This window comes from Brienomyrus brachyistius, chromosome 18 (genome assembly GCF_023856365.1).
Source record: "Brienomyrus brachyistius isolate T26 chromosome 18, BBRACH_0.4, whole genome shotgun sequence".
In the NCBI taxonomy this organism is placed as follows: domain Eukaryota; kingdom Metazoa; phylum Chordata; class Actinopteri; order Osteoglossiformes; family Mormyridae; genus Brienomyrus; species Brienomyrus brachyistius.
Genome location: NC_064550.1, coordinates 17009898 through 17023508, shown reverse-complemented (window position 1 = coordinate 17023508; position 13611 = coordinate 17009898). Strand labels below are relative to the sequence as shown.

At 46.8% G+C, this 13611-nt stretch overlaps 1 protein-coding gene across 1 annotated transcript in view; it reads right to left on the bottom strand.

Moving 5' to 3' along the window:
- The window catches only part of LOC125713247 (FRAS1-related extracellular matrix protein 2-like), a 59872-nt gene extending 47408 nt beyond the window's left edge, over positions 1-12464 (bottom strand). Inside the window, exons 1-2 of the mRNA XM_048984229.1 lie at positions 7045-12464; positions 4836-4925 (exon numbers count right to left, since the gene is read on the bottom strand). Of these exons, the coding sequence (XP_048840186.1) occupies positions 4836-4925; positions 7045-12076 (5122 nt within the window). The 5' untranslated portion in view covers positions 12077-12464. The remainder of the gene's footprint in view (positions 1-4835; positions 4926-7044) is intronic.
- Positions 12465-13611: the final 1147 nt, after the last annotated feature.

Genomic DNA, 13611 nt, shown 5'->3' with positions numbered 1-13611 from the left:
CCCTGAAACATCCACCAAACCACCTAATCCCACCAATGACAACCTTAACCCCCACCCAGCCCTAACCTTAACCATAAGCAACCAAACAAAATACGAGACTTTCTGCCTGTTGCACTACATGAACAAAAGAAAATAAATCACAGAACACAGGAACACTGGCACACAACAAAGACACAAAGAACATGTAAAAAAAAAAAAAACCTGGACCCCCCCCTACCCAGTCCGCCCACTAGCCCCCACCTCCTAAGGAGTGTTATCACCCATCAGTCAGTTTCCCGAGACACATGCCAGGATTCATCACAGGGAAAACAGAGAGCAGAAAAACCCTTCAGCCTCTATTATGGAGGGAGAGACCAACTTTGAAAAGGAAGGGAGGACAAGAGAGAACGACAGAGTGATGGCAGGAAGGTAAATACAGGCCGGCGGCCAATGGAGGGGGGGGGGGGTATTGCAATCAGCAACTGACACAGGTGTGAAGACAGAGTGGCCAAGGAGAGAAGACACCAGTTTAGTTATGGGGGGAGAGTCGGATGAAGTTCCTGAGGAAAAAGGTCACCTACCCCTTTTCTTCACTGGATTTTCACATTTCTCTCATTTACCTGCCACGTCTATCCAGAAACACTTACAATAAAGGGAAAGGCTACATTTTTTTCCCCCATTGCCGGGGATTTGAACTCACCCGGGGATTTGAACTCATGACCTTTGCATTGTTATTACAATACTGAACTTGTTAAGCTACAGTACTATCACTTAATTCACCGATTTCAAGTTAGACGTGCCCGTCAATCAAACCCTCACACGTGTCGACCCACCACCCCAGTGGATCAGACCTTTGACCCCCTCCATTTTGTTCCCTGGGGAGGTTGACAGCAATCCCACACTGCCCTGGCACCGGTGGAGATCCGCCATTCCTAGATGCTCTAAATGTGAGGAGTGTGATACTGACGGCAGCAAACAATGCCCCCCTCCCCCAAGAGAAACAGCTCTGCCGGAAGGTGGGAACAGAGTCGTTATGATTATTAGAGCTAAAAGCGTCATGCAGCGAAATCCGAAAATTACACACAGCGTCCGATATGTAAATCTCAGCTCATTTATGATGCAACGTTTTCATCCTGCTTTATTGAGATCCAAATATGTAGTGTTTGTTAGGAACGGTATACCCTTATTCAGCGGGTTTTTACTGAGCTGTCAGAGACCAGCTTTGAGCAAAATTAGTCTCTAGCCTGAGCTGATAATTGGGACTTCTGTTGTCAAGCTCAGAAGTGCTGACTTTCTCTGCTGGTTTCATTTATTGATTTCCGGAGATTCCCCACGCATGACCTGGAAACCAACAGCTCCCAGGAATCATTAAACTTGAGCTCTGCACTGGAGGTCCGGAAGTGAAACTGATGCAAGCTTGATGCCAAGAGTTAGCACTGGGCCGTCCTGTTTTTGGGTGAGGGATTCGGCGCATGACGGTCAAGGCTGGGTGAGCTCAGTCTGCAGAGCGCCATGCCCTCTAACCTGCTTATGGAGTACAGGCTCGCAGTGAGTACAGGCTCGCAGTGAGTACAGGCTCGCAGTGAGTACAGGCTCCGGAAAGCATGAAAGGGTGTACACATACTATGGGCTCTTCATCTGATTGGATGTTTTTCAACTGTGGGAAGACAGAGGAGGACCCAGAGGAAACCCACATGGAATGGAGAGAACAGACAGAGAGCAGGGGCAAGTCTAAAACCTTCCGAGGAGGGGCTTCACCAACCCTATATTTTGTCTTACCCCCCGGAAAAATAATTTTTCGAAATCCATTTAGCAGTTTGTCCTGTACTTTTGCACACAAGTTTTTGTCTACGAATTTTTATCATCTGGGACCCTGTGGGGGGGGTGGTCCCCATTTCTTCATAATTGCACTGAGCCCCCTCTTAACGGGCAAATACTACATCTGCCCCTGGGCAGAACTCCACGCATTCTGATCTTGCCGAGTTCGATGTGCCCCTGGGTCAGCAAGGGAGGGGCTTGTGTTTCACTTCTTTAATCAATCACAGTCATCATCGCATTAATTAAAACCAGTGTTTTCTGTTAAGCGATAATGTGCACAGGTTTCTTAAGTACCTGTTTTATTGTGTCTTTTGTCTTTTGTTAAGTTATATCTTTTTGCACAGAGAGCAGGAGAGAGCAGCAAATTCTTACCTGCTAAGGCTGAACGCAGAAATGTAAGCATGTATCTTTATTTCATGGTGAAAATAGAAATAACATCAACGACAATAATAAGATTTGAACCAGCAACCTTCTGGTCACAAGCCCAGAGGTTTAGCCCACTGAGCGGCACACTGCACCAGACCGGATGGCTGGATGGCAAAAAGCCTTGAGTTTGAAAATGAGAAAAAAGAAATGGAGTAATGTAGTGATGTCATACAATAAAGACAAAAGAAATTAAACGTGAGCCCCTCCCTTCTGGCCCTGGGATACTTCAAACTCGGCATTATCCTGATGTTGTGAGGCAGCAGTGCAACCCGCCATCAAAACCCCTAGTTTCTGGGTGCCAGGTTCACTGTGGCTTACACAACAGACTCCCTCTGCTGTCTGTGGGGACATTTTACACCGCAATACAGTTATACAATTTTATATAAACACTATCTTCTACCCAACTTTCACAGCCTTGAAGACTTTCAAAATCAAGAGCATGTAAACGTTTGCCAAAATCTCAATATGATCACACACCATGATCTCACTATTATCACCCAACCCACAACAGCCACGCCCACTATGACAAGGCCCATTCTAAAACCTTACAAAAGCAAACAGCCCTATCCTTCACACAGCACCGCGTCCGACGCCTGAACAGCAGCACCGTACAGCTCGGGTGAGCGGTACCTCCTGCCGCAGAGGGGCGGCGGTGAGTCGCGGCCTTCTCAAACTCCATAATTAGCTCCACCGATTCAGCCTTCAAAGGCCAACCGGTCACTTGTAACCTTTATGCCCCGGTGCTAAAATGGGGGACAATAGCACAGGGGCACGGCGGGGGGGCGGGTGACGATGGACTCTTAAGAGCGCACTGTGTGGTACCTCTAGATGTAGAAGGATAAAGGGGAGTTGGGAGGGGGGGCTTTTGTGTTTGATTTCCTCCATGAAAAACGAGTAAAGCGGGTCAGATGATGGGGGGCGGTGAGGGAGGGGGTAAATACCAGCAGTATCGTTAGCACAAGCATAAAAACTATGTAAAAAATAAAAAGTGGGGAAAAAATGACAGCAGGAAGAATTAGCAGGACGCTGCAGAGGAGAGTCATAGACCCACGGCGCTCTGATGTCTGATAGTCATAGCAGCTAACCGTAAAACAAAACAGCTGTCTTTTATACCCCCCAGGCCTCGTTGTCCTCAGTAGCGTCCTCAATCCGAACCCCCCTCCCAATCCACTTCATGACACCGCTGATAGTTTTTCACAGTCGCCCACCGAGATTTCGCTCCTGCACCAGGAACCGAATGAATCTATATAAACATCAATCACTGCCTGCCAGCCAGTTTCCCATAATGCAATTCATCGTCTCTGATATGATGGCCGCCCAAAAGATTACACAGAGGAAACAACTGGGGGACAAACTAACTAGAGTGAAGCCGACGACAGCTGTTTTACCAGTTTTGTTCTTTTCTGTCCATTAAAAAGAAGCTTCTAAAATTCCACTTAATTACAAGTCTAGCCTAGAGGGGAATCCACTAGACTGGGCCAGAGGCTCTAATTATTTGCTTTTTTGCCTCTGGTCTTAAATATCAAACATCTCTTTGTAGTGAGAAGGTCCTCCAACCTCTCTCAGACTCAGCCAATTTTCTGACTTACAGAACTTAAAGAAAGACAGTTGAACAATTACCTGGCTCTGCCGAGCAAAAAAATGCATGGAGGAACTTCAATTTATTGGCTGCAAGATTTTTTGCTAACACCTTAATTCAACTTAGTAACTCAGTTATTACTCAAGTACAAATCAGGAACAAACATAGTAACTGCATGAAGCATATGAACCTGTATGACTCATTAAAGATGATCGAACAGGAGATCAGTATGTAACTAGCACTTAGTTTCAGGTTATTTAATGCATTACGTAAGAGTACTCCCTCAGGTAAAGTGGTACCAGAATTATTGTTTACTAACACAGACATGCATGCATGCATAGAAGCTTGAAAAAGGGAAGTTTAGTAATGGCAGCAAAAAACATGCAAACGAATCAAACTCTGGGCGCAAATTACTGTCAGCCTCACTGTCACCTGCCGAGAGAAACGATTAGGCACAGAGAAATAAATGCTCCCAAAAGTAGCTGCGGGAAAACGTATTGATTTGCCTTTGAAACTTAACAAAGTGAGCATTATGTACTGGGGAAAACCATTCTCTAGGTAACGTGGTCTTGAAAGTATCAGGCTGGAACAAGCAAGCGTCGGTGAAGATCTTTCCAAGATAGACGCTCTCCTCTCTCTGCTTAGAACCCATCTGGATTCCCATGGAATTTGTTTTGCTAAAGCTGCTTTGATTATCAGTGTCAGTCATCTATTCTAGGTCTATCTATTGTGCCTCTTGCACTTGCTATAAATACAGAACGTCGTCGGGAGGAAGCGCCAGACAAAGCAAATCATTTTCAGTCATATCTCTCCTCGTATACATGCGGGCTCTCGTCAAACAACGTCTTACATTAGCGCTGATGGGGATCTCAGAGCTATTGTTCTGTACTGGTTGACTATGATAACCTCAGCATACATCAAAGACACCTGCCCCCCAGTGGGGGGAAATGGGTCCAGCATTCGGTTAAGGGAATGGACGGAGGGGAGGACGCCCACAACTCAAAGGACAAGGTTGTAGCAGGAGCTGACTTACCGCTGTCCGAGACAGAGAAATGGAATATGTCAGAGGTGGCATTCTTGTGGTCACTCAGAATGTAGCAGATCTTCAGGTCGTCCAAGTCAGCTGAGAGATGGAAAAACATCGACACCGATGAGACTTCACACAGGAGCGGAATTGTAACCTTGCTGATTTGTAAATTATCAATAATCGAGTTACTGAAAACTGTGGCACACTTTGTCTCCACATGTTCTCTGCCTTCACACTCTCTGTGCCTCCACATGCTCACTGCCTTCACACATTCTCTGCATTCACATGGTCTCTGTCTTCACATGTTCTGTGCCTTCACATGTTCTGTGCCTTCACATGCTTCCTTACTCCCTTTCATAGATATATTTAGCCAAACGAGGGCAGTAACACCCCAGATCACAGTGACACGTCTGTCACGTTTACCTCAGGTGTTTACGTGTTTCTTTTTTGTCTGATTAAAGACATCTGGGTGCTTTTTTGCAGAATCGCCTAGCACACGGACTGATGGTGAGCTGAGCTGATGTATGAAGCAGTGGGACGTGATAAATATACCAGCAGAGTGGGAAAACCATGCCAGTTAAAAGCTCACGGCAGGAGACGCCATGTTGATAAGCAGGACCCTGTGGTTTGACAACCTCCCTCAGCTCAGGGACTGACAGAAAAAAATGTCACATTCTTCCACATTTTGGTAATTCAACCAGCACAGAAATGTCCGAATCCCCCCCCAGCTACCTCTTTATATGGACAGTCAGAAACATTATTGCAAATGTAAAATTTCCCCCACCTTCCCACTCTCTCTGTTGACCCAGGTACCACCCCCTCCACCCTGAAATCTCTAGCGGGCGCCCAGCTAGAGACGGGAGGCAGCGAGGCAACAAATGCATTCTGTAAATATAACGAGTCAACAGTCTCCCCCGCTGGTCGGCAGCCGCAGTGGAAAAGCACAGTGTGCCAAGAATCTCTCTCCTCTTTCTGCTCCCCAAAACAAGCTGCTGACTCTCAGCCAGACTGTCAGTCAAAGCACAGCTGATGTGTGTCGGACACCCCCCACCCCACCCCCCTTCCCCAGCTAGACCATTTTCCTTTAATCTTACTTCATTTCCAGGAGCCCTGGACCAGCATTTACGGTCAACTTCACTCACACTTCCCAAACACCTCAGGGTGTTGAATCGGACAGACCGTGTATAGGACACACAACCAGAGCAGTGGCAATTAAAACTCATTCCCTTCCTGTACCTCAGACTTTGTTTCCATAAACCTTTCTGCCCTCCGCTTCTCCACCATCCCTCACACCCCAGGTCCCTCCAACCTTCTCCTCTGCATTCTAAACCTTCAGCACTCTAGGTGACTTTCCGGGGCATAATCACCTAGGAATTATCCAGGCAGAGCAATTATTAAACAGCACAGTTTTAAGCTGAGTTCAGAACGCACTTATTAGAACAAGCACAAAGAAAGTTATAGCGGAGAGTCATCCTGTCTCTTAAAAACTATGTGGCTATAATTGATGGCTAAAACTGGATAGAGGTAGTCAGGGCAGAGGTATGAACCTGTAACCTCCTTAATAGCTGTGAACAGCAGATGGAACAGAAAAATATAACCGGTCACCTTTCAGCATATTTTGCAAACACTCTTCTGGGTCTTCCCTGAAGCTGGCCTACGACTAGGTGCTTATTAACTGAGAAAAACAGGTGAACCTTGACCGCAGCTTCTGGTGTCTCCGCTTGGCACTGATACTTATTTAGCAGCTGCTTCTCTGGGAAAGATTAAAGCGTTGCAGCCTAACTCTCTAATCCACGGTTTAGTCACCCAGGAAAGTAGGCGGATGAGCAGCTAAGGAGCCAAACTGGTTAATCAAAAGGGGAAAAATCTCGGCAGGTTACAAGTAGCTGACCCACTGAACTACCTACCCACTTATCCCGGTTTGCCTTAATTAAATGTGAAACTTCACAAGGCTGTAAACAAAGCTGTTAACATGAATAAACTCCAAACCATAAAAATTAATTGAAACCTCTTTCACTCACCAAGCAAATAAATAAGAGAATAATTTGCTCCAAGGAATAAAGTGGAGCAACTCCCCAAAGAATATAATACTAATTATGAGGCTGTGTATTAAACACAGAAGAGTATAGAAGAGTATTCCTAATAAGGAACGAAGTAATGATTTTATACTAAGTGATCTGTGGGTCAAAACAACTTATGGAGGGTTTTATGTTACCTTGGGTGAATGTGGTGAGGGAGGCGTTGCCCTTTGCCAGGTTCAGAAGGTGGCCATGCTCAGGACCAGCAGTAACGTGGAAAATCAGGGAGTGTCGGACACTGTCTTTGTCTTCAGCTTTCAGGATTTTATTGGTGATCATAAACCCCAGCTGTCCTATTGACAGGACCTTCAGCGTGGAAGCGCCCTTATTCACTACGATCTGCGGCACCCCGTTGTCAATGGACAGAATGGTGATCTTCATCATCTGTGGCTTCCGGGTCTCGAACACAGTGTCGGGGAAGACGTAGAAGTCGGAGTGCGTCCCGTCGGTGACGGTGAATGAGAAGCTGTCCGTCGATGATTCGGTGCCATCATGCCGGTAGCTGATCATATTCTCCTCAAGGTCATGTTTGGTGAACGAGGTAACGGGGTGGGTGTTATTGAAGAGCAGCCTGCCGTGTACGGGCACTTGCGTGACTGTGAACCTCAGCAGGTGGTCCGCCGTGTCCTGGTCCTCCGCAGTCAACTCGAAGGGCGTGATCAGTTTGCTCTCGCCCTCCATTACCGTCAGGCTGTGCACTGTGAGGACAGGTTTCTTGTTGTCTACATCCACGATGGACACGCGGAACGTGCGGAACACAGGATTGTAGCCGTCCGTGACCTCAAACTCGAAGCTGTCCATCTTGACCTCATCGTCTGACGTATGGATGTAGTAGATCTTGCTCCCTGCGAGCTGGAGCTGTGTGAAGGACACGATGGGCATGCCAGGCGTGTCTGTGCACTCCAGATGTCCACGGACAGGTGCCCGGGTGATAGTAAAAACCAGGTTTTCATCTGGACTGTTCAGGTCACTGGTGCTCAGGAGGTCTGTGGTGAGGGTCACCCTACCACCTTCTTTGAGAGACACGCCTTTACTCACCACATCAGGAAACACCATGTCAATACTGCCAATGGTTATGTAAAAGTATCTGTCTATGAGACTGTTGAAGCCATCTGTGACGTCAAACTTGATGAGGTCACGGATGCCCTCCTGTCCATTGTGAATGTACACCATGAGATCCAGGTCCACTTGTCTCTGTGTGAAGTTCATGCCAACTGTAATGTTCTCCAGTAACCCAGAAGGAGTTTTCCTTTGCAGGAACCCCTGTCCCGGTCCAAGACGAATGATGTATGTCAGACTGCTGTCATCAGAGTCGAGATCTGTGGCCTTCAACACTTTCTGGTTGATTATTTTAGTTTCCCCAATCTCTACTTCCAGGCCATCGTTGACAGACATCCTGGGTGTTTCATCATCCACTGGGATTATCATGACAATGACCGTTTTCTCTACAGTGAACTTACCATCTGTGAGGCTGATATCAAAGCTGTCCTCAGTAGTCTCCGAATCATCATGTTCATAAACAATAGTTGAACCCTCTGCGATTTGGTCAAGGGTAAAGTTAGTGACTGGGACTGAGCTGGTGGTTAACTGGTTGAGAATGTAGCCGTGCTTGGGTGGTCTGGTGATGACGAATGTTAATTTATCGCGCGGAATATCACCATCAGCGCCATTAAGGATGGGGGTGTCAATAACAATATTCATACCTTCCATCACAACAAACTCTCTAGTGTAAATTTTAGGCATTTCATCGTTGGCAGGAATGATGGCGATGGGGAAAAAATGGCGCTCTGACAAGTTAATGCCATCTGAACAGCTGAATGTGAATCTGTCCTCAGCTGGCTCCATACCCCTATGAATGCTCTGCACATAATAAATGTGGCCTTGTCTGATGTCCTTAATAGTAAAAGCACTGATGGCTGTACCAGTTCTTGACTTCTCTGAGCCAGGAGCAGGTGAGATGTTCTCCAAGTATCCAGAGATGGGCTGGACAATGACTGTGCAGAGAACGTCACCGATGAGCGTGTCAACATCTTCGGCACTTATCTGATGTCCTTCTATGACATTCTTTTCTCCTTCCACCACACTGAATAAAGGGCCCACGGTGACCTCAGGGGAACGGTTGTCCACTGGTAGGATGGTGACTTCAACACGGACCCCATTCACCCTATTGCCCCCTACCGTCCATTCATCTGACATGTCAGTTAGTGTTAGGTTGAAGTAGTCATTCTTTGTGGTCAGGCCAATCTCCCCACTCGTGTGAGCGTACACTACATGTCCATTGATTATGTCAGCCTGGGTAAACTGCGTAGAAGGAACCCCACTGACAAAAATCTGCCCAAAAATAGGGGCATCTTCCACAATAAATGTCAGCCTGAGATCATCTGTGTCTTCATCTTTCCCTTGGATGACATTAGTTGTAATCTCTGTGGCACCGTCCTCCAGAACGTCCATGTGGGAGCCGATGGTGCCCGCGGGCAGGCTAATTATTGGCGTCTCATCATCGACAGGCTTCACTGCCACCTTGACCGTGATCGTGACAATGTGGATGCCATCACTGACATCCAGTTGGAACAAATCCCTTGTGAATTCATCCCCATTGTGGACATAGGAGATCCTTCCATTAGAAATGTCCTCCAGTTTAAAGGAGTCACCTTTGGTCAAGTCCATCAATATATATTTGACCTCACCGTGTAGTGGAGGTTGGATAAGCGTAAATGTTATCTGACTGCCATCTGTGTCGGCGTCTTTAGTGTCCAGTTCAGCATGTGTGAGGATGTGCATGCCCCGCTCAAAGACAGTGAAGCCAGTGTTGGTAATCTGAGGGGGCTTGTTGTCAACGGGCTGCAAAAATATAGTGAATGTCCCGTAAACAGTGTTACCAGCAGTGTCTTCAACAGTATAATGGAACTGCAAGATGTGGGGAGTGATCCCCAGCTCAAGGTCGGGGGGTTTGTAGGCAATTTTGTGATGATTAATTTGTGCCTGCGTGAATTCAGTCACTTCAGTGTCAGGATTCTCCATCAGAACAATAGATCCTAGAACAACTCGGTTATTCTCATCCGTGTCTGTGGGTGGCTGGATGATCGTGTATTTCAGATCCCGGTCCTCTGAGTCGAGGTCGGTGTAACGCAGAACCTTTTTGGTAAAATGAGTCAGCTGGTACTCATGCACCGTCATTTGCAGAACTGTGCCAGGGTACAATTCAGGAGGGACGTCGTCGATGGGAAGGACCTTGATGACAAATGCGCTCTCCTCAGACTGGTTGGGCGGGTCGTTGTCATCCTGAACATGGAACTTGAACTGATCCATCACGATGTCAGTGTTGTGGGGCCCCACGTGTCTGTAAAACACCTTTCCATCGGTAAGGTCTCGCTGCAGCCATTCTGTCACCACTTTTTCATAAACTTCGTCAGCTGCGTTAAACTTCCACGACGACGGGTCTTCCGGAGCCTCGGCCTGGCGCAGTAACACTTCTCCGACGGCAGAGAAGGGCGGTTTAATGGTGAACTTTATAGTTGAATCCTCGGAGTCGATGTCTGTGCCACTTAGCATCAGTGCTGATATAGGTATCATCTGGTTCTTGAACAGCACCAGGCCTGTGTTAGCGTTGACAATTGGAGGTTCATCGTCAGTTGGCACGACTGTGATCGGAAAGAGAAACTCCACCTCGTGTTTGCCGTCTGTCATTCTGAAAATGATGTTGTCGCTGTACGTATCACTGCCATCGTGTTGGTAAACGACAACCCCGTTGTCGAGGTCGGCTGGTGTGAAGAACATCGCACTGGAGCCCAAAACAGTCAGCTGTCCGTGCCGCAACCCATCAATGACATTGATTCTGACTTCGTCGAGGTTGTCCTCATCACTGATTTCCAGGTTGCCAGCACTGAACAATGGCCTAGACTGGCCTTCATACAAAAGCTGCCCAGTGTTCCTGGTCACCACTGGAGCTAGAGTGTTCATGGGCTTAACTACAATCATGAAGGCAAATGGGTCAGAAACGGCTCCCTCTGAGTCCACCACCTCAAATTCAATCTGGAATATTCTCTCGGTCTCCGAATCTATAGAGGGTGGCTTGTATGCTATTTTTAGATCATTAACGTCCCCTTGATAGAAAGATGTGATTGGTAAATTCCGATCATCTGTACTGACGATGCAGCCCTCCTCCAAGGACAACGGAGAGGTGATGTTGAAAATCAGGCTGTCCGGATCAGATTCTGTGTCTTCTGCAGCCAACATGTCCAATGTTATTGCTGTCATTACAAACTGGTCCACCTCCATCATCATCATTGCCACAAAGCTGGGCTTTGGTGGAGTGTTTTCCTCTCCCTCACGTACGCGCACCAGGATTTGGAAAAACTCCTGTTTGATAAGATTTCCCTCCTTGTCTTGTAATTCCACCATCATTGGAATATAATCTCTGTTAGGGGATTTTTGCTGTGACGTGTGCCGATAGCGTACATCTGACTTAAGTAATTCATCACAGTCCATCATTTTCCCCAGTTTGCCCCCATCAACAAGTTTCCCATAACTGGGTAATACACTGGTACTGGATAAAGACGACACTTTGCACTGCTGAGAGTTTCTATCAAAAGTAAACTCCAAAATTTTTCGGTCAATGGGGTTACTGACACCGAACAGTTTTTCTACAGTGAGCGGCATGTTTCTGGTTAACACTTCCAGCTGGGAGAAAACAACCTCTACTTCCATCATGAATGGTATAATAATGGTATCGGTCTGAGTGTCATACCTGAGCTGTAACCGGACTCTGTCTTTCGAAGGGCTCCTGGAGCCGAAGTGCGTGTACTTCACGTCATTGGGACCAAATTCGCACGAAAACTTTTTCGGAGACAAGTGTCCGGGTCTTTGTGACAGCGGGTCGTTATCCAGGACAGTTATGCTGCATTTGTCTCCCGGCTGGACTTGAGTAACTAAATCGTTGATAGGGTCAATGAAAGCGGATCTCCCGAAAGGCACGCGTATCCCGTTGTTGGCAACCAGTATGGTATCCTCAGAAAGTTCAGATCGGAGCGCATATGACAGGCCGGTACCGCCGACGCGCTGTGCGCTCGCGCTACCTGTCACGGTCACGGAGAGCAAGAGCAGTCCGCAAACGAGCGACGGGGGCGTGCGGGCAGCCCTGCCCCTACTCAGACCCGGGTTTCTAGCCATCTGGAGCCAGGCGTCACTGCGTGTTTCCCACTTCGTCGCGCTTGACAATAATCCGGACAGGGAGGAGGAGGAGGACAAGTTAAAGGAATATGCCCTGGGAGTTGAAGCGAGACGCGCGCACCTCCACGCCAACACGCCGCATTCTCCCAGCTCGGCCGTGCTTTCGGCGTTATAAACTCCAGGCACTTGGGAACCTGTGGTGGCGGTGGCCACGCCCTTTGCCACTGCCGATTGGCCTGGGTTTACGACGGAACGCGTTTATTCCGTTGTAATTGGCTGCTGTGCATGTCAATCTCATGTCGGAGGCGGGAATAGTGTCGACGGTGCGTTTCAGGCAAGTTAGGAATGCTTAACTTTTTGATGAGGGTGATAATGAAAGACGACTGTCCTACTCATTTTAAAAAGCAGCTCTGTTATACTCAGCATTAAACTATAGTATATTTATAGTATCGGTGTAAGCTTATATATATTTGCATTTATCTTTTAAAATGAACTGGACCGTGTTTAACTTTCTAAACACAAAACGGCATACAAGTGAAATAACACGAAATAAATTTAGATCACAGATATTCAGGTTACTTGCTTTGAATTTGTTTCGTAGAGGTTAAACATTAATATGCATTGACAGTAATAAAATGCCGAATAATTCACAGGGGCCGACGTTACTTGAGCAATCCATGAATGAGTATTTTAAATTAAGTTTAGTTTCTGATCTGGGTACCCGCCTCAAATAAATGATAGATAACAAGTGCAGTTCACACGATTGTACAGATATGGCTCCCTCTAGCGATCAGATCTATTACAGCCTCTTCTTGCTTTCTTCATTGCACTGCAGTTAATTAAGACGTACACAGGTTCCGCTAAGATGTTATCAATACTTAAACAATTACATTACCATGTGTTACACAAGCGTTTAAATGTAATTAACACATATATCAGCTGTGACATTTAACCAGGGTTTTGCCATAGAGTGGTATAAGATTTCACTTTTTTTTACTTATATACCATAGTAAAAACGCGCCTACTCCGGTGGTGGGTAAGGAAGAATCCAGATTTTACAGCAGTATTCAAATTTGTTTTGTTTGTTCGTTTAGTTAAATGAAATGCACAGTGTCAGACAACATGCTTTATAACTGTCGGGCGCATTCTCTACGAATACAGTATATGCATTAAGAGAAGCGAATCATTAGCGGCCTGCCGGGACGCCGAAACGCGCTCCGCAGGAATGTGGCAGAAGCGACGCCGCAAAGTGCAATTAAAAGGCCCGCGATGGATGATTCTCTAGTTCCTGTTACTCTCGACTGCATAAAACTCGCTAACGAGGGATTGTTGACGATGCGTATTGTGCTGTGAAATTGTTAATGAACTTGAGGTGCAGAATGCAAAATTTAAAGGTCCGTCTCAAACGTTGCAGCAGAGAGGAAACACGGGGGGGGCAACAGCACCAAATATACCTGTGTTTCCAGAGCCCTCGAGCAAAAATACCTCAACACTCAAGGCCTGACCTCTGGCTTGGTTTATTCAGCATAATACTC